At 34.7% G+C, this 18,994-nt stretch overlaps 1 protein-coding gene across 1 annotated transcript; it reads left to right on the top strand.

The window, feature by feature from the left end:
• The first annotated feature begins 14,684 nt into the window (after positions 1-14,684).
• On the top strand, positions 14,685-16,934 carry LOC108999054. Its single transcript, XM_018975847.1, has one exon. It carries the CDS (start codon positions 14,685-14,687, stop codon positions 16,932-16,934), a length of 2,250 nt encoding a protein of 749 aa, XP_018831392.1.
• Positions 16,935-18,994: the final 2,060 nt, after the last annotated feature.

The raw sequence follows: 18,994 nt of genomic DNA, 5'->3' as shown, positions 1-18,994 counted from the left end.
AAGATCATAAAAAAGTTAATAAGTTATAAAACCTGAAATATTAATAAGTTAAAAATAAAACAAATTAGAATTAAGTTATAAAGATGAAACAAAATTTTAAATACAAAAAATAATTAGGGGAGAAATTGTGCAAACCATGGCAATGGTGGGTCCAATACAAAGTCATACTGCATCGGAAGTAACCGTAGACACCGTCTCATGTATCACTATAAGTATTAAATTTGAAATCAAATTAATGAATACCAGTTAAATGAAGATAAATAAATTAAAATTAGAAATTAGAAAATGAAATTAAAATAAATACCAGATCCAGGCTGATCATCACCCTCCTCCTCGACGTCGGCCTCCTCGACGTCGGCCTCCTCATACTCAAGAACATCCGGAACATGAATTGGAGTTCCCTTGATCCAATTCTGCTTGCAAATCAAAGCCTCCACAGTAGCAAGAGCTAATGAACTCTGAAATGAATCTAATACACGCCCTTCGGTGCTAAAAGCCGACTCTGAGGTTACGATGCTAACAGGGATGGCCAAAAGTGTGCGGGCTATCTCTCCAAAGATGGGATACTTCATGGCATTCACCTTCCACCAACTTAATATATCGAAATCTCATGAAAATTGTAGAATCTCTGCTACTAAGTATCTGTCTATCTCTGACTGTGCCTCTACAGAACTCCGGAGAAAGGGGGTCTGCTCATTCCTCTCGCCTTACTCTAATCTACGTCTTTTCCCAACCTCGACTTCAGGAAACTGTGAGCCTGAGGCTGATGGAGTAGGTGTAGGTGCCACAATATTACAACTTCACAGAGTGGAAAACTCATCAAATAATCCATTAAGGGTTTCCTGAACCCTTGCTGCAATAAGCTCAGCCCATACTTGCCCGTATGCAAGGCCCAATCCAAATATCATACCATCCAACTTATACCTCAGGTCAAAGATGACAGTTACATATAACAAAATATTAGCCCTAGTTAAATCTCTCCAATCCTTGTCGTACTTTGTCCTCATAATCAATATCATCTCCCGCAGCCTAATGTGACTACCCGCGACCATGTCATCTAATTCTTCTTTTACCCTACATATTTGTTGACATACAACATTAGATGTAGGGTACAAAGTTACAGATAGCCTCGTGGTGACATCGTAAAAAAGTCTAAAAAACTCTACAAAAATAGCTACAATTTCCCAATCATCATTTACTGGTTTCTCTAATCCCCCGTGATTATTAAAATATTTAATATATTGGATGTCTTCATCATCCAATAATGCAAATGCCAACTTATATTCTTGGGCTGCCTCCAACATCAGAAATGTTGAGTTCTATTGTGTAGGCATATCAGTACAAAGACCCTTCTTAGATTTTAAACCAGTAGATCTCGCAGCAACCTTGAATTTCTCCAACCTTGAAGGAGAAGATCTCACCCATCTCATAGCAGTCCCAACCTGAGCAATTGAATCATGAAGATCGCTCAAACCATCAATGACAATCAGATTCAGAATATGTGCCGCACATCTCATATGCAGACACTCACCACCCATGAGTGTCTTATTTGCCTCTCTAAGATAGGTTTTCAGATGTCTCAATGCGACATCGTTAGATGAGGCATTATCGACTGTGACTGTAATAACTCGAGTGAACCCCCACTCATTTATTGCGGCCTCCAAGGCCTTCCCAATTGTCTTATCCTTATGATTGGTGATTTTATAAAATTTTATAATTTTCTTTTGCAATGTCCAATGACAATCAATAAAATGCACAGTCAAAGACATATATTTAAAATTTTGGATCGATATCCAAGTGTTAGTGATGAGACAAATAAATTGATCCGCCAATTGACCCATCAACTTCTTATTTTCAATGTAAATATATTTTTTTACCTCCTTTGCTACCGTGTGGCGAGAACGAATATTAAACTTTGGTTTCAAGTAGCGAGAATACGCTTGGAACCCTTTCCCATCAACAAGTTGAAAATGTAGCTCGTCCATGATCACCATACGAGCTAGGTGTATTCTACACTCATCGGGATCATACTTAGTATACCCCCTCAAAGTTGCACCCCCACTAGTCTCATCCGTCATTTTTTGAAGTCCAATTTCTAGCCTAGATTGGTTTTTCTGTTGTAATGATCTTAATATTAGACCTTTTTTGCATTGCTCTTCTATTTGCACCTTTAATTGTGAGGAGCCATGTTTCCTATAGTAACATCTATAAATTTTTTCACAGTGGTTACACTTGGCTTGGGGGTTATCTGGGTCACCACCCTCTAGTTTGGTAAAATGACTCCAAACTATTGAAGTAGGTTTCTTACTGGGCTTGGGGGCAAGGCAAGGTGTCATAGGGCTAGGGGTAGGAATATGAGTAGGAGGGGTAAGTGTAGGTGTAGGGATAGGGGTGCCCTCGGCCTGAAAAGGAGAGCTGGCACTAGAATCTGCTGGCATATCCATGAACTCAAGCAAAAAAGAAATCTGAAATTATAGAAAATATAGCAACATGCCAACTATATATTAACAATATAGATTATAGTTTCTTAGACTTGAATGACTATAAGCATAGCAACTATATAATGAACATAAAAAAAAATAGAGTAAAAAAAAGTATCACTTCACATTCATATACTCTACAATTATAAGGCACCACGCATTAATATCCTTCTAGTTTTTTGAAGATTATAAAGGATAAAATCTATGTATTAATAAATAATTTAATTAACAGGATATTCAAAATCTCTTATATAATCACATTATAGGACACATTGTAATAAATTTAGAATAGAATTTGTATACAGTCCAAGACGATATGACTATATAATAACCATTCAAATCACATACTCAAAGTCAAAACAATATTTGGTCAGCCCGAACTAACATAATATGCCTTTTTTATCTCTTTTTTTTTTTTTTTTGCCATTTTTAGGTAAAGAATTATGTTATATATATGCAGGTAAATACTAAAACAAAGCTCGAGAATAAAAATAGAAAGAGCAAGAATGATTAAAAAAAATTGATCCATGTCTTACCTAACATCTTGATTCTTTATGTCAATATGAATTGGCATCCCTACTGTACATGGTCAATGCCTTATCAAGTTTGTTGAAGTATACACTTACCAACTAAAGTCTAAGATGGTCTACCCCTTTCAAGTTTGAGTTAAAATGAGATGATTGTAGTGAAATACCTTAGTGCATTCTAGTTTTTTTTTTTGTTCAATTTGGTAGGAAACATGAAATTCTGTTTTTAAACCCCTAGTGCATAGGAATTTTAAAGATTAAACCCCTAAATTAATTTAGAGCTTTCAATCTTTGAAACTCCTAAATTAATTTAGCGTATTTCGTTTAGGGTTTCAATCTTTGCAACCCCTAAATTAATTTAGGGTTTCGGATTGGAGCCCTAAATTAATTTAGGGTTCCAATTCAAATTAATTAGACACAAATAATATGGCACTCTTTAAATTATAAATCAAACAAAAAAATAATAATTACAGAAAAAAAAATCACATGCACGAGACTCATTCAAAGTTCAAACCACATGCATAGTCTAAGCTCCACAGTACACAATTCACAAAATCTCATCCTCCATCTCCGATAAACCATATCCTTTCTCCAATTTCTATTAAAAATATAAATCACAAAAAAAAAAAAAATTTTGAATTTAAGGCTTCTTACCTTCGGATCTTTGGTGACGGAGATGAAGAGAGAGGGACCGGGTGCGAATCCTGCGACGACAACGGTGATGAGGACGACGATGCAAAGAGAGGGACTCGGTGAGGCGCCAGGAACTCAAAGAGAGGGAAAGACTGAGAGCAACTGAGGGTCTGAGCGAGGGAGGGAATCAAGAGGGGGGGCTGGGGGGTGGGTTAAAAAAAAAAAACCTGGGCATGGCGATGCGTTCCATGCAGGTCTTTTTTTTATATATATATATAAATACAATTTATATATATATTTAGGCGAGAGGCGGTCACCTCCATCAGCCCCATTTGAAGACCCGGATATTAATTTAGTCAGCCCCCCGACATCGGCTTGAGACGGAGATCCACTTCCATACAGGGGAGGCGGGGCCAAGCTACCCACTTATATCGGACCCGATTAAGAGTAATTTTATTTTATAACATGAGCCATCCTAAGTTCAATAAAAGCTTCGAATGCATCTCACTCTGATGAAAATTTATCATGCATGTTAGCTTTTCATGTCATATTGTCCAACTGCTGTATTGTTACAGCATACTGAGCCAAGAATTCAATGAAAGATATAAGCTAAAACACGGAAGAAAACTAACCCAATGTCTTTTCCCCAACTCAAAAAGCCAAAATTTCCACTCCCTCGCATCCTCCCCATTATTTTTAATAGATATGCTCGGCCATCTGGTATTATGAAACTCCACTTTGTCCAACTCGTATGCCAGTCCGCTCCCTATGGCCTTGACATATGCTTCTTTCGGACACCAATATCTGCAAAAAGAAAATATAAACTGATTAAAGGTTCAAATCTTGCATCATCCTACATTTCTGCTCAACTGTTACAAATATTATCAAGCAGGGAGCTGTTAGGAACAATAAGAAAAAAAAAGTGGAATAAATCACACACTGCACAAAGTTTACGTGATTCGACAAGGTGTCAATGTCTACAAAGCTACAAAGAATCTTTATTTCTAATGATAATCAAAGATACAATGTGGCAACCATACAAGCGTATTGTACAATATATAGTAAACCCTAAACAGAGGGTCGGGTCAGATCAAGAGCTAAACGGGTCAAAAAGGATCATTGAAAATCCATTAAAAAAAAAAATGCAATGGATCATTGTCAGGTTGGGTCATCAACCGAGTTGCCACAAATAGAACCGGGCTCAACACATAGAGGCCCAACAGGAGCTAAAAATAGTAACGATATGTTATTAATAGAATGATTAAATTTGGTCAGATTTTGTTTTCGAAAAGAGCAGGGCCTCAGTTTTGTAGCCACTGGCTAAGTAGGGCAGTCCTAACTGTACGCAATTTTAGCATTTTGGTGGCCACTCCCATGGTTACCAAGAAAGTAGGAAAGGTAAAAGCCTTTACATGGAAATTATGCGCATACATAGAACAATCCTTTTGTGTAGGATTGGAAGCTATTTTTTTCTCCCATTTTCATATGTTTTCTCCACAGTAGAACGGACACCGATGTAGCTTATCACAAATTGGGGCTAGTCAATTTATTGGAGTTTTACAAGATGTGTAAGGCAGTACTTTTAATGACAAATTCATGGAAACTATTTTGAGTGACCAAATGCTAAGAAAATATATTCAATTGCATGCATTCTGGTTGGTCCAATTGCTTTGTTGAATAGAATAGAATGTAAAATCTTCTTGAAAGAATAAAGAGATCTATTGGATCTTTTACGGCCTTCAGCCATTTGGGTTTGGGAACTAAAAAACCTACAAAAAAGAGTAGAGATTTTCTATAGAGAAGAGACTTCTAGTATTTTGCCTTAGAACTTTATGGGGTGAGTCTAATGGAAAACACAAGCTCCTTTATATAGGCAAGACTATGGATCCTTACTTATTACTATCAACCTTTGGGCTATCCTTATTATTTCATCCATAAAAAAAATAGCAAGAGTTAACCACTTTATTTATTAAGGGCAATTACCTATGCTTGATAGATGAAGTGAATTATATTAGATTAAGTGAACCACCTTAGGGAAGACAAATGGTTCTCTAGGGAAACCAAAAGTCTAACATTCTCCTACTTGGTTCACTCAATAGGTAAAACTAAAATGGCCAAAAAATAATGCCTTCAATTTTGTCAAGGTATCCTATACACGAACCATGGCGGTATTGCTTTTTATAGTGAGCATTTTCATTCCATGCGTCACAATACATAGTATCCCTTAAAATACTTTATAAACACCTAAAAAAAGTCATTCGGGTCCAACTTTATCACCCAATGGATATAACGAATTCATTACTTTATGTGAAAACTAAAACTGAATTCAACTTTATTCTTTGTAGAATATATAGCAACATGAGAGAGATTACACTTTAGATAGGCCCTTACGATCCACATGACCCTAAAGCTATTTAACCGGTAAACCTTTGGTTATTGGTTTGGCTAATATCAAATCTGTACTGGTGTGCTCAATATACACCACATTATTCTTGATGCTTTCTCTCACACTTAAATATTTTATATCGATATGCTTGATTCTGCTTCCGCTTTTACTGTTCTTTGAGAAGAACACTGCAACGGTGTTATCATAAAGAATCTTTATTGGTCTTCGAATGGAATCAACAACTTTAAGACCAGAAATAAAATTCTTCAACTACATGGCTTGTGTTGTTGCTTCATACCACGCAATAAATTCTACCTTCATAGTTGATGTAGCAACTATAGATTGCTTTGTACTCTTCCAAGATATAGCTCTTTCAACAAGAAGAAATATATATCCATAAGTAGACTTTCTGGTGTCTACACAACTGGCAAAATCTGAGTTAATTAGCTAACCACTTGTAAATTTTCTATATGCCTGTAGATTAGCATGTAGTCCTTGGTTCCTTGCAAATACCGTATCACATTCTTTGCAACTATCCAATGTTGAAGACCTAGGTTACTTTGATAGTGGTCCAATAATTTAACTGCTAGACATATGTTTGGACAGGTGCAAACTTGAGCATACATCAAGCTACCTATTGCAGATGCATAAGGCACAATTTTCATTTGCTATTGTTCCAATTCATTTTCAGGTGATTGACCTTTATGAAATTTATCACCTTTGATTATGGGAGCTACAGAGACTTTACAATCTTTCATACATAATCTCTTTAAAAAAAATTCAATGTAGATCTTTTGAGACAGTCCTAAGACTTTTTATTTCATGTCTTCGTGAATCTCTATGCCAATGACATAAAAGGTTTCACCCATATTCTTTATTTCAAAGTTTTGGGAGAGAAATTGTTTTGTCTCATGTAATAAGCCCAAATCACTGCTTGCAAGAAGAATATTATCTACATATAGGATTAGAAAAATGTATTTGCTCCCACTGACTATAAGGTATATACATTGATCAACAAGATTCTCGATAAAACCGTATGAGATAACAATTTTGTGAAACTTTAAATACTATTGATAGGAAGCCTGTTTAGTCCATAAAAAGACTTCTTCAACTTGCATACTTTTTGACTGTCATCACTGAAACCCTCAGGTTGTTTTATGTATACCACTTCATCAAGATCCTCATTAAGAAAAGTTGTTTTTACATCTACGTGATGTAGCTCTAAATCAAAATGAGCTATTAAGGCCATGATTATCGTCAACAAATCCTTCCTAGAGACCGGAGAGAAGGTTTCATGATAATCTATGCCTTCCTTATGAGTGAATCCTTTAGCGACAAGTCTATCCTTATATCGTTTGACATTACCAGAAGAATCTCGTTTGGTTTTATTAACCCATTTGCAGCCAACTGTTGCCATCCCTTCTGGTAATTCGATGAGATCCCAGACTTGATTCTTTTAAATGGATTCTAACTCATTCCTCATGGCATCGAACTGAAATTTAGATTTATCTCCACTCATGGCTTGTGAAAATGTAATTGAGTCTTCTAGAAGTCCAACGTCAAAATCAAACTCAGTTAGGTATACAATAAATCATCTAGAATAGCAGGCCTACGTATTCTTGAGGATCTTCTTAGAGCCACTACTTCGTCATTTGGAGATGACTCAATTGGTTCAGACTGTAAATGCGGAATAGCTTCATGTTGAACCTCATTTACGGAACATGTTGTTCTTGAATTCTGGTTATCTGTTCTCTCATATTCTCGCTTTCTTAAAACAAAAAAAAAATCTCTCGTGTGTTTCGAATTGCTTCTTCTCCTAAATCTTGACAGTATGGTTCTTATTCTTTCTTTTCTCAGTGGTGCATGAGTTAATTTCTTACACTATAATCACATCATACGCATATACATGACAATAAAAAAAAAAACTAAAAACTATATTTGCATATTCACATATGATCAGGTGGATCAGTACTTCACAAAAAATAACCCCAACAAAATCAAACAAATCCATACGGATATACATCACACCAAAAAATAACCCAATCACAGCAAATAAAATCTTCCGATTTTCATAACTTCAGTTGGGAAATCTTCCGATTTGCTCGCAGTTTAAGAGAGAGAGAGAGTAGCAACGAACCGATGTACTAACGTGTTTCCATCGTCAGAAAGACATTTAGAAACCTCTACATTTCAGACCATCATGAAAATATTGGTATTTCATTATGGCATACCAATATATCAATCATTCATCCTTTATATTCCATAAAATTTTGACTCATGATATGTTGTTGTTTAACTTTTATGGCAGTGGAGTATAATTTCACGTATTCTTGACTTCCGAGTACGGTTTGTATTGACTTGCTTGCTGGAAATATCTGCAACAGAGATGTCCTAGCACATATGAAAACAGATGATAAAAATGTAAATATTGATAAAAATTACACGGACCCACAGCTTAATTTGTGCAACCTTTGCTTGTGACATTTACAAGTACTTGTGTGCGTCTGAGGTACGTCTCGTACTATTAAAATCTTTTTCAGCGTAAGTGGGCATCCATGGCGATTCTAGTCTAGTCTGTATCTTTTCTTCTTGTGATATGTTTTAAGTACTCCTGGGAATTGCAGACGAAGAAAAGGCCTTCCACAGGCTTCATGGAGAGAATTCAAAAGGACATCAATACCAGCTAGCATGCGTGCAATATTGATTGATTGGCTTGTGGAGGTAATTCATACTTTAAACGATGTAAATTTTGGGAGGATCACTTTTACTAACTTGAAAATGAGGATTTTAGGATATCAGAATATATGTTTGCAGTATTATAATATCAGGGTGTGCAAAGGTTAATCTGGTGAAGTTCTGAAATTATTTTCTAACTACAGGTGGCTGAAGAGTACAGGCTTGTACCTTACACATTATATTTGACTGTGAACTACATAGACCGGTATCTTTCAGGCAATGTGATGATCAATAGGCAACGGTACATACGGTTACTTGATGTTGCCTGCATGATGATTGCCTCGTAAGACAACATTTCCCTTTTCTTCTTCTTCTTCTTCTTCTTTTATTTTTATTTTTGCATATGCTATTGTATTTAATTTGCCTTTGAAAATGTGATCCAGTAGATAATATTAACAAGAAATACTCTCCAATACCTCAGTTGGATGAAGATTTCAGGTCACTGATTTTAGCAGCTGGTTTGTTTCAAGTAATAGAATTCTTTTTTCTTTTTCTTTTTCCTTTCTATTTTTTTTTTTTCACCCACCATATTCTATATATACAAATTGTTAGTGTATATGTTAGTATTAGTGTATATGTGTTAAGTATGTACGTGCATTAGTCCTACATTGGTTGAGTAAGGCTCTTGTATATATAGCCTTCGGCCTCCTATATATAGGCCACCTTATATAGCAAAATTGATATCTAGAATTGATTAATACAATTCTAATACATATAATGCTCTTTTTTCCTTTTCATCCTAGTGAATTCTGGGGTTTCTAATGATTTTATTGTTTCAGTATTCAGACCACTAAGCTTGTTGTCTATATGATATGCATTCAAATGATTTTTCATTTTGTATCCCGATTAAATTTTTGCATGTAGACAATATGATTACTTTTTTTTCACCCTAATTTTTCTTTTAAGGGGTCGTGTTGTTTTGAGTAAAAATATTAAGATAAGTATTACAAACAAAAAATTATATAAAATGACGTATTTTTACGTGATTTGTTAAATCTATTTTACAAAGTAACTTTATAATTTAACATACTGCATCAGATTACGTTATTTTATGTATTTACATTTGTGTAATCTATTTCTAGTTAAAATATTTTAAAAAATATATAGCAAATGAAGACAAATAAAAGTAGCGTGAATGGAGTCATAGGGACATCGGTCATTGGCACAAAGCATCTCAGAATATGAGGAATGACTAAAGATTTCAACATTCAGGATAAGCTTATAAATTAAAACTTTGTGGGTATTGTGTTTTAAAGGTTCGATATTGGTGGAAGCTGCTAGCCAGTTAGTTCTGGCCGTAAAAGCTTTAAAAAACAAGATATCCCAAACGACACGTCATCTCGGCCTAACTCACGAGGTTGCATGGCCGCATGGAATCCACCAGCTTCCTCCTAATTCAGACGGGAAGGCATCGATTATGCGGTTAGCACTAGCAGTCATAAAAGAAATCAAACTTAGGCATTGATTCCGCTGCAATAGAAATTTCTTGGAAATCTATCATAATCAATCCCAATTATAATCTTTCCTTTAAGCCAAATTGGGTCTCGCGGTTTACGGATGTCACGAATTATAAACTAAATAAAATTTGTACAATATCGACCTCACTAGACAACACCCACTCCACTATCAGTATCGCTTCAAATTACTTAAAGAATAGATATTTACAATCGTGAATTGCGTAACTGTCTAATAATTATTTAAAAAAAAAAGTGAATAAAATATAGAATCTACGTGAAAAAAATTAATTTTTTAATAGTAAATCTTACTCTTTTTCAAAACGATTACGTGGTGTTAGAACACTTCACAATTATAGCTAAAATTACTCAATTACTTAATATTAAAGGCGGAGACGATCATATATATAATAAATGCAAAGACGTACTGTATAGATATATATAAATATATATATATTTATATTTTTATATATGCGCAATCGAATCCTTGGAGCCGACCGATCGAATCTTCTCGTCAATTTCAAGTACACTTGGTCCATTAAACAAGAAGAAGAACGTGCATTCGACGATATAATATATGGAGCAAAAGTCGAATAACAATTGAATAAATATAGATAAAAATTATTATTGGGAGCATTCATTTTATACATATGATGTGGCATTATGTAAACAACACATTTCCTCAAATGAGTGTTGGGAACAATCAACTAGAAGCAGCCACGCAGTGAGTATAAAGTGTGTACTGCTATAATGGCTTCTCTCTAATATTACTCAAGAAAGATATATAGTATTCAAGATCGATCGATCATGCACCAGATAATTAAATAAGAGAATAATGGAGTGAGTTTTGAGAATAACGGAAAAAGTTTTGTGAGGTTCACCTAAAATGAATTTAAATGTATTTAAATGTTAAGATGAGTTTAAATATATTAATAAAAAGTTATAAAATATATGGGTCTCCATTATCACTGTTCACCTGACATATTATGTTACAACCAACGCATCAAACAAAAACTTGTAAAAAAAATTGAAAGCCGACGTAGAGGCTTGCTGACCACTTCTTTTATACATATGTCCTTTTTAATTATAACTTTTTTTTATTTAAAAATGAGACAAATGTATAATGAAAATAGTGAAATGTCTCTTTCAAATCCTTGAAAGCAGGTTTGTCAATTGTGGGGCCCTCAGAGGAGTTTAAAATTAGAGTGCATTTAGTCTGCATTAGGGGTGTAATCGATTAGGTCCGGTCTAGTTTTTGACAAAATTTAAGACTGAAACGATATGTACCGGTTTTATATTTTTTAAAATTGATTATACATCTGTTACCCTCCTAAACCGATATATCTGATTTTACCGGTTTCCTGTCTGGTCCAATTTTTCGATTTTTTAAAATGTAAGTTTGTCATTAAAAATCTGTTAATAAAAAAAAACTCCTTCAAAAAATTTGTTTTATACTTTTATTCCAAAATAATCCCAAACTATAGATCTTTTCCTACCAATAGATGGCTTACTTACATTAGATTTTGGAAAAAACAGATCATTAGTTGCTTTTGATTCCATGATAATTTCCACTAAAGGTTGACAATAGCCAGATGTTTCGATTTCATTTGAAGGATCCATCTGTGATTCTGTAGTAACAAAAATAAAATTAATAAAAGCTGCTATAATTAATAAAAGTAATGTTTGCTGCACTGAAATTATAGAGTATTGACTTGACTTGAGTCTTATTTTTATTTAATAACTCACTAACTGCACTATAATAATGTAAGCCTTATTTTTATTTTTATTTTTATTTATTTTTGTTGAGCCTTTACAGTTTATTCAAATCCTCAACCCGAATTGATAAACAGGACACAGAGTGACAAATCTTATTCCAATAGAAAATTTTCAAAAACCCAATCACAAAATCCTAATAACACAAACACACAATCACAAAAATCTTCAATTTCGGATTAAAAAACCCTAATATCACAAATATCATCTATTCAGGATCATTCATTTGCAGGAGCATTACAGATCAATAAAATCAATGATAGTACATACTTTGTGCGGGATGCACACAAAATTTCTGATCAATTAAATCAAGAAAATTAATTAAATCTACAGGAGGCAGAAGCATACCCACATCCCAATTCCAAAATACATCAGAAACCACAAAAGGACCAACAAACAACAACGATTCAAAACTAGAATCAACACCATCAAAACTCAAGAGATTAAAAACCAAAGAAAGAGAGACAGTACCAATCGACAATCAGCGAAAAGACGCTACGGAGGGGATGAAGAGAACTTCGACGTAGTCATGGAGGCGCCAGAGGGGTTGGAGAGGGGGGATGTGATGGAGGGAGGGCTAGGGTTTTCGCCATTCGGGGAGGGGGGTGGAAAGTGAAAGACTGAAAGTGAAAATTGAGGGATTTTGGGTTGGGGGGCTGAAAACTAACATTGAAACGGCACCGTTTTAACAGACAATTTATTTAAAAAAAAAAAACTAAGTTGCATGAAACGATGTGAAAACTAACATTGAAATGGTGCCGTTTCAACAGACGGTTTATTTAAAAAAAAAAAAAAAACTGAGTTGCATGAAACAACACCGTTTCATGCAACTTAGTAATTTCAAAATTCTCCCCCCGGACTTAAACGGCGTCATTTAGGTCCTGTTTCATACTAAACAGCGCTGTTTTGTGTTTGGCATATGAGGTATAATATTATGCTTTCATCTTTTTGACACATAATTTAATTAAAAAATTATTTAAATTACTAAAATTAAAATTAAGTAGACTATTCAATATGGATCATTTAATTAAGTGATTAAAAAATAATTAATTATAATTATATTTTTATTTTTAATTGCTAATATGTTACTAACTTAGAGTATGTCAATGTATTAATATTATGAATCTATCTTAATTGTCAATATATTAAAATTTTTAGTTTTTACATTTTGTATATGATTACATTTAGTTAATTACATTAATATTTGTAATTACTTTGTACTAAATAACTATAGACTATACCAATATTAATAGTGATATACATATTATATATAGTTCTAGACTTATAGTGAACTTAATACTAACATATTAAGTTAACTATACTATTAGTCTATTATACATATATTATGCTATAACTCTACTATATTATAATGATATTAGTATTAGTTATAGTGATTTAATATAACTATACTAGTATAACTATAACTACAGTCTATATTAGACTATTAGTATAGCTATATATTAGTATTAGCAATATATTAGTATAGCTATATAATATATTAGACTATATAGTATTAATATTAGACTATTAGTATAACTATATATTAGTATTAGTTATAGTGATTTAATATAACTATATTAGTATAAGTATAACTATAGTCTATATTAGATTATAAGTATAACTATAGCTATAGTGAGTTGGTTAATTGTTATATTAGTATTTGTTAATTGTTATAATGAGTTTAATTTATTATAACTATATTATTGATAGTATTATAGTTATAGTATATATTAGTATAGTAATTTAGTATTAGTATTACTATATCATTATTTTATATGTGATTACTTAGTATAATGATTTATGTTAATAACATATGATCAAATAAATTACAAATGTTCATATTTAAGATTAACATTTTATGTTATAATTTATAAAAGTAGCATGAATGGAATCATGGGGACAATATCGGTCACCGGTCACAAAGCACCTCAGAACATGAGGAATGATTAAAGATTTCAACACTCAGGATAAGCATTAAAACTTTGTGGGTATTATCTTTTAAAGGTTCGATATTGGTGGAAGCTGCTAGCTAGTTAGTTCTGGCCGTAAAAGCTTTAAGAAACAAGATATCCCAAACGATATATACGTCATCTCGGCCTAGCTCACGCGGCTGCATGCCCACATGGAATCCATAAATTCAGACGGGAAGGCATCGATTACGCGGTTAGCACTAGCAGTCAAAAAAGAAATCAAACTTAGGCATTGATCATTCTGCTGCAATAGAAATTTCTTGGAAATCTATCATAATCAATCCCAATTATAATATATTTTTTAAGCCAAATTGGGTCACGCGGTTTACGTACGGATGTCACGAATTATAAACTAAATAAAATTTGGGCATCGATGTCACTAGGTATTAGGTAACACCCACTCCACTACCAGTGTCCCTTCAAATTACTTAATATTAAAGGCGGAGACGATCATATATAATAAATACAAAGACAATATATAGATATGAGCAATCGAATCCTTGGAGCCGACCGATCGAATCTTCTCGTCCACTTCAAGTCTTGGTCCATTAAACAAGAAGAAGAACGCGCATTCGACCATAATATATGGAGCAAAAGTCGAATAAGAAAGATATATAGGATTCAAGATCGATCGGTCATGCACCAGATAATTAAATAAGAGAAGTAAGTGCTACAACAGGTTCAAACCGGCCTCTCGCCCAACGGGGAAACGGAAGAAGAAGAAGATGGGGAAGCTCGAATGCAACATTGATGGGAACCTGGTTGACACAAAGTACAGCCAGCCAATGCCATGGATGGGCCTCTATGCTGCAGTAGCGTCCCTGGCCTTCCTCATCTCCATGACTGCGGATGTCATCCAAGGGATCCGCTATCGGAAATTCTGGTTCCCTTGCAAGTTCTCCTCTCTCAACGCTACTTCCCTCACCTTGTTAGCTGTGGCAATCAAACTCTCAGTGGATTTGAATACCTCGATGCCTAGCCGGCAGGATCAGCTTGCAAAGCTTAGCAACACTGTTTTCATTTGTACGGTAATGAGTAATTCTATGCCTTCCCTTGGCACCATGCAGAACAAGGAAATGTTCACCAACATTCTGGCATTAGGAATACTTGTTATCACTGTTATTGTGAATATTTGCATCCAACTAGCCACCGGAGTAATCTATGTTTTCTGGAAAGAACATGCTTTCATCCTGTTTAACATGCTTGTTTTGCTTCTTCTCTTGAGTTTTTCTGCCTTGACTGTTCCAAACACTAAGCAGTATTTGGAGCTCAAGTACAATAAAAAGCACCTATTAGCTCTCAAAGAAGGCTTGAATCAAACTGGGAAACCGGTTGTTGACAAACTTAGAGAAGATCTCATGAAATATTGGATGATGGCTCATACGGGCAGCCCCCAGTTTGTGGTGGGGCGTTCCGTGACATGCACAGCTTCTGGAGCATTCTGTCTTCTGAGCCTCGCAACTTTAGCGCAAGCTATGCTTAGATCCCAGCTTATGCCATGGTCATTTAAATTTTGCAGCGGAGAGTCTGATTATAAGTGGTCGACCACTTTAGTTCTTGCTACTCAGACGATTGCAGTAGTAGTCGGTACTATTGGTCCAGCATGTAGATGGTTCATGGCCATCAATTTCTCATACCCTAACAGAGGAAATCAAACTGGCAGAAAAGGGTTTAAAGTAGAGAACTACTGGATTCAGAGCTTAGTAGAGATGAAAGAGAGCCCATTAACTTTCATACGTGTTCGTAACAAGCAGTGCAGGAAACTTGTTCATGATGCAAAAGATCTTTTCTTAAACTTGTGTATCGGAGCGCAGATTGGACTTGTCTTAATGAGCAAGTGGATTCGACTCATTTCCACTTTATTTGTAAGCTGGATCTTGTACTGCTGCCACTGCTACCAAGGTTTGAAGAAGAAGTTTATATTCAAGAGTGATGCAGACATTGAATCAGTTTCAGGTTCACAGCCTTGCATAAAGCTGGATCTAAGCCGTTTTGTTTTGGATCTCGAAGGCGAGGATGCATTGGTTGAGATGATGAAGAAATACAACTGGGGCCCTACTGATTACTGGTTTCGGAAGGCTGAAAAGAGAGGACCTAAATACCTCATCACACTATTGAAGAACTCTACAGATGGATTCAAGGGAGTGGTTGAGTTTGACAGTAACCAAGTTCCTTCTCTAGAAACTGAAGAACCACCAAACTGTTGGGCTCTTCCAGTGGTGACACTAACATGTATTGCAGCAGCACTTCCAAACATCAATCCTACATTAGTTGAAGAATTACTATGTAGTGTGAACGAGGGCCTGACGTATATAAGACTTTTAGAAAACAACCTGGACACAAGAGAAGAATTGCTCAACATCAGGAGGGTAGCAGAGGGGCTGTGGGTACGAGTGGAACTCTATCGCAAGTGGCTGGATGTTGATCTCCATAAACTATCCCTTCAAGGAAAAACCCAACAGGAAACACTTCAAAAACTTTCAGATAATGCAAAGAACAAGCTTTTGGAGTTCCACAAGAATCACACGCCGCAATGTTTGAAGCACGGTCCTTCGAAATGGCCAATCAAGATATTGGCTGCCAATTCCATGTATAGGATAACTCAAACTCTGCTGCTAAAGAGACAAGGCGAAAATGCCCAGATGGGTAACAAACTATTTGAAACAGTAGCTGTCATGATCTCTGATATACTGGGTGCTTGCCTCACTAACATGCAACGTTTCATATCCGTGAAGTGTTTGAACAGCGCCATTGAAGAGAGGGAAGACAGCGTGAGACATGCAGTTGATATTCTTGGTAAAGCACAGAAGATTCTGAAACTTCAAGAAAATGTTTCGTTTCCCGATTTAGATCCCTGTCAAATGGCAAGCATTGAAGAATGGCGTTTATTTTACATGCAAATGCCCTTGCCGTCAGAGAGTGAGACAGCTTCTTCAAGTTCAAGTGACTTGCACCTAATCATTGACTCTAATTAGCAAGTGTGGAGCTGCAAAGAGAGACAGCTTATGATTTTCATGTTTGTGCAAAGTTTTTACTCTGAGAAAAGTGGCTTCTACTTCTTTTGCAACTACTGATCTCCGTGTTTCAATTAAATAAAAGAGAAAAAAAAAAGTAGAAAGCAACCCAAAACTAATTCATTGTCGTCTCCGTGCATCTGTCTTTGTACTCTATTCTATTATAGTAAAACAATTCTCTTTTTCCCACCATCTTCTGTATATGTGTGTGAATTGTAAAGTAGGAAAGTAAAAATAATTCCGCCATAATTAATGCTTCCTTTACACTCATCTGTCTTCCTCGATCTTTTTGAGTTGGGCATTTATAGCGTAAATGATACTGACCGATCGAATAAGCAAAGCCAATTCAAGATGATCACATGGTTCAACTCACCTATTTATGACTTCACATATTGCTTTTTTCACCCAACTACGTCCCACAAATTTTGTTGTTGTTTGTTATCTGGATTGTATCTTTTCCCCCCGAGGAACAATAACCATATTCCAAAATCTGCTCTTCAGCTCAAATATCAGAGAAATCATCTAAGCAGGACCTCGAAGTCTAACCCCAGATAGAATTTTGATTAATTATGACAGTCACTATGATTAACATAAAGAAGATATATAAGAAATTCGCTCAAAAACACAAAGAAAACTTTGAAAATAATTGATTAATAATAAAATTCGAAATTAATTTTATGAAGCCCACAAGCTGGACTTCCATAGCTGTAAAATTCAAAATTATGATCATTTTTTTACAAATGAAAAAATCTAAATTATTGTATGAAAATTAAATACATAAATAAACAAGAATCCTACAAGAAATTTGGCCAAAATCGAAACCAGAATCATTTCCAAAACATGAAATCAAATATTTATTAACGAGGCAAGAATGAACGTAAATATATGATTTGGGAGAAAATAATTGATATTATTCTGAAGTGATTTGGGGGGAAATAAGTGATACCCCATATCAATTTGGATTTGCATCATTCTCACCGGGTTGTAGAGCATTCGTCCTCAAATTCTAAACTTTATTGTCGATCTTTTCAATATCCAATTAGACCAATTTTTATTTCCTCTTGTTGTATCATCCCGATGATCATGGACAAACTAAAATTGATTTGATCGGGTCAATGTAATTAATATCGAACATCTTATACTCCAAAATTAAGCTTCTTTCCCACATCTCAAATCCAAAAAAAATATTTTGCATAGAAGAATTTGAAAAACAATCCTCAACTCTACAAAATCAATATAGTTAGTTGTCTCGAAAGTCATTTCATGATCTTTAAACTTCACAACCATTTTATTTTTTCAAATTTTCTATATTTTAATTAAAAATAGTTACCTCATCTACTAGGTTATTTTCATCAGGATAAGTATCGTAAATTGGTATAGAGTTTCATCCTATGGAAGAATGTCCAAACTCAAACTCTTCTTCCTCATAGTAGTAAAGTCACTCAACCTCATGCAATATATAAACGAAACTTTTAGCCTGAAGTGTACTAGAAAATTCTATTAAATCAATTTTGAAATTGAGGTCACCAAGACGCTCCTACCTACCATGGTACTCTCAGAATAGAGCACGATTATAATACGCGTTCTCAAAACTGGAATTGGAATCGTGATCTTCCATCTCACTATCACCAATATCTTGCATCGCTAGAGCCCGAGTTAACTCTGCTACTTGTCTATGCAAATCATCAATCATCACATCCTGAACGCTACAAGCACAATACAAGACTTCCTCGTTCAAAACATGCCCACGACGACCACGACCACCCGCCATAAAAACTGATGAGATATAACCCAAGAAAAGATGATTAAGCTCTGATTAGATTAATTATGACGGCTAGTTTCAACAGATGATCAATACAGACAAGACGATATTCGCCCAAAAACACATACTGAAAATTATTGATTAATAATAAAATTCAAAATTATTTTATGAAGCCCACAAGCCGGACTTAAATAATTGCAAAATTAGAAATTATGATGATTTTTTCAAAAATGTAAAACTTAAAATTATTGGATGAAAA

The sequence above is a fragment of the Juglans regia genome, chromosome 15 (assembly GCF_001411555.2).
Source record: "Juglans regia cultivar Chandler chromosome 15, Walnut 2.0, whole genome shotgun sequence".
Lineage (NCBI taxonomy): Eukaryota > Viridiplantae > Streptophyta > Magnoliopsida > Fagales > Juglandaceae > Juglans > Juglans regia.
Note: the sequence above shows the minus strand (reverse complement) of the source record. Positions and strands in the feature narration are given on the sequence as shown.

What these genes read in the sequence shown, in the direction of transcription:
- LOC108999054 (XM_018975847.1), top strand. Translation starts at nt 14,685, where the DNA reads ATGGGGAAGCTCGAATGCAACATTGATGGGAACCTGGTTGACACAAAG.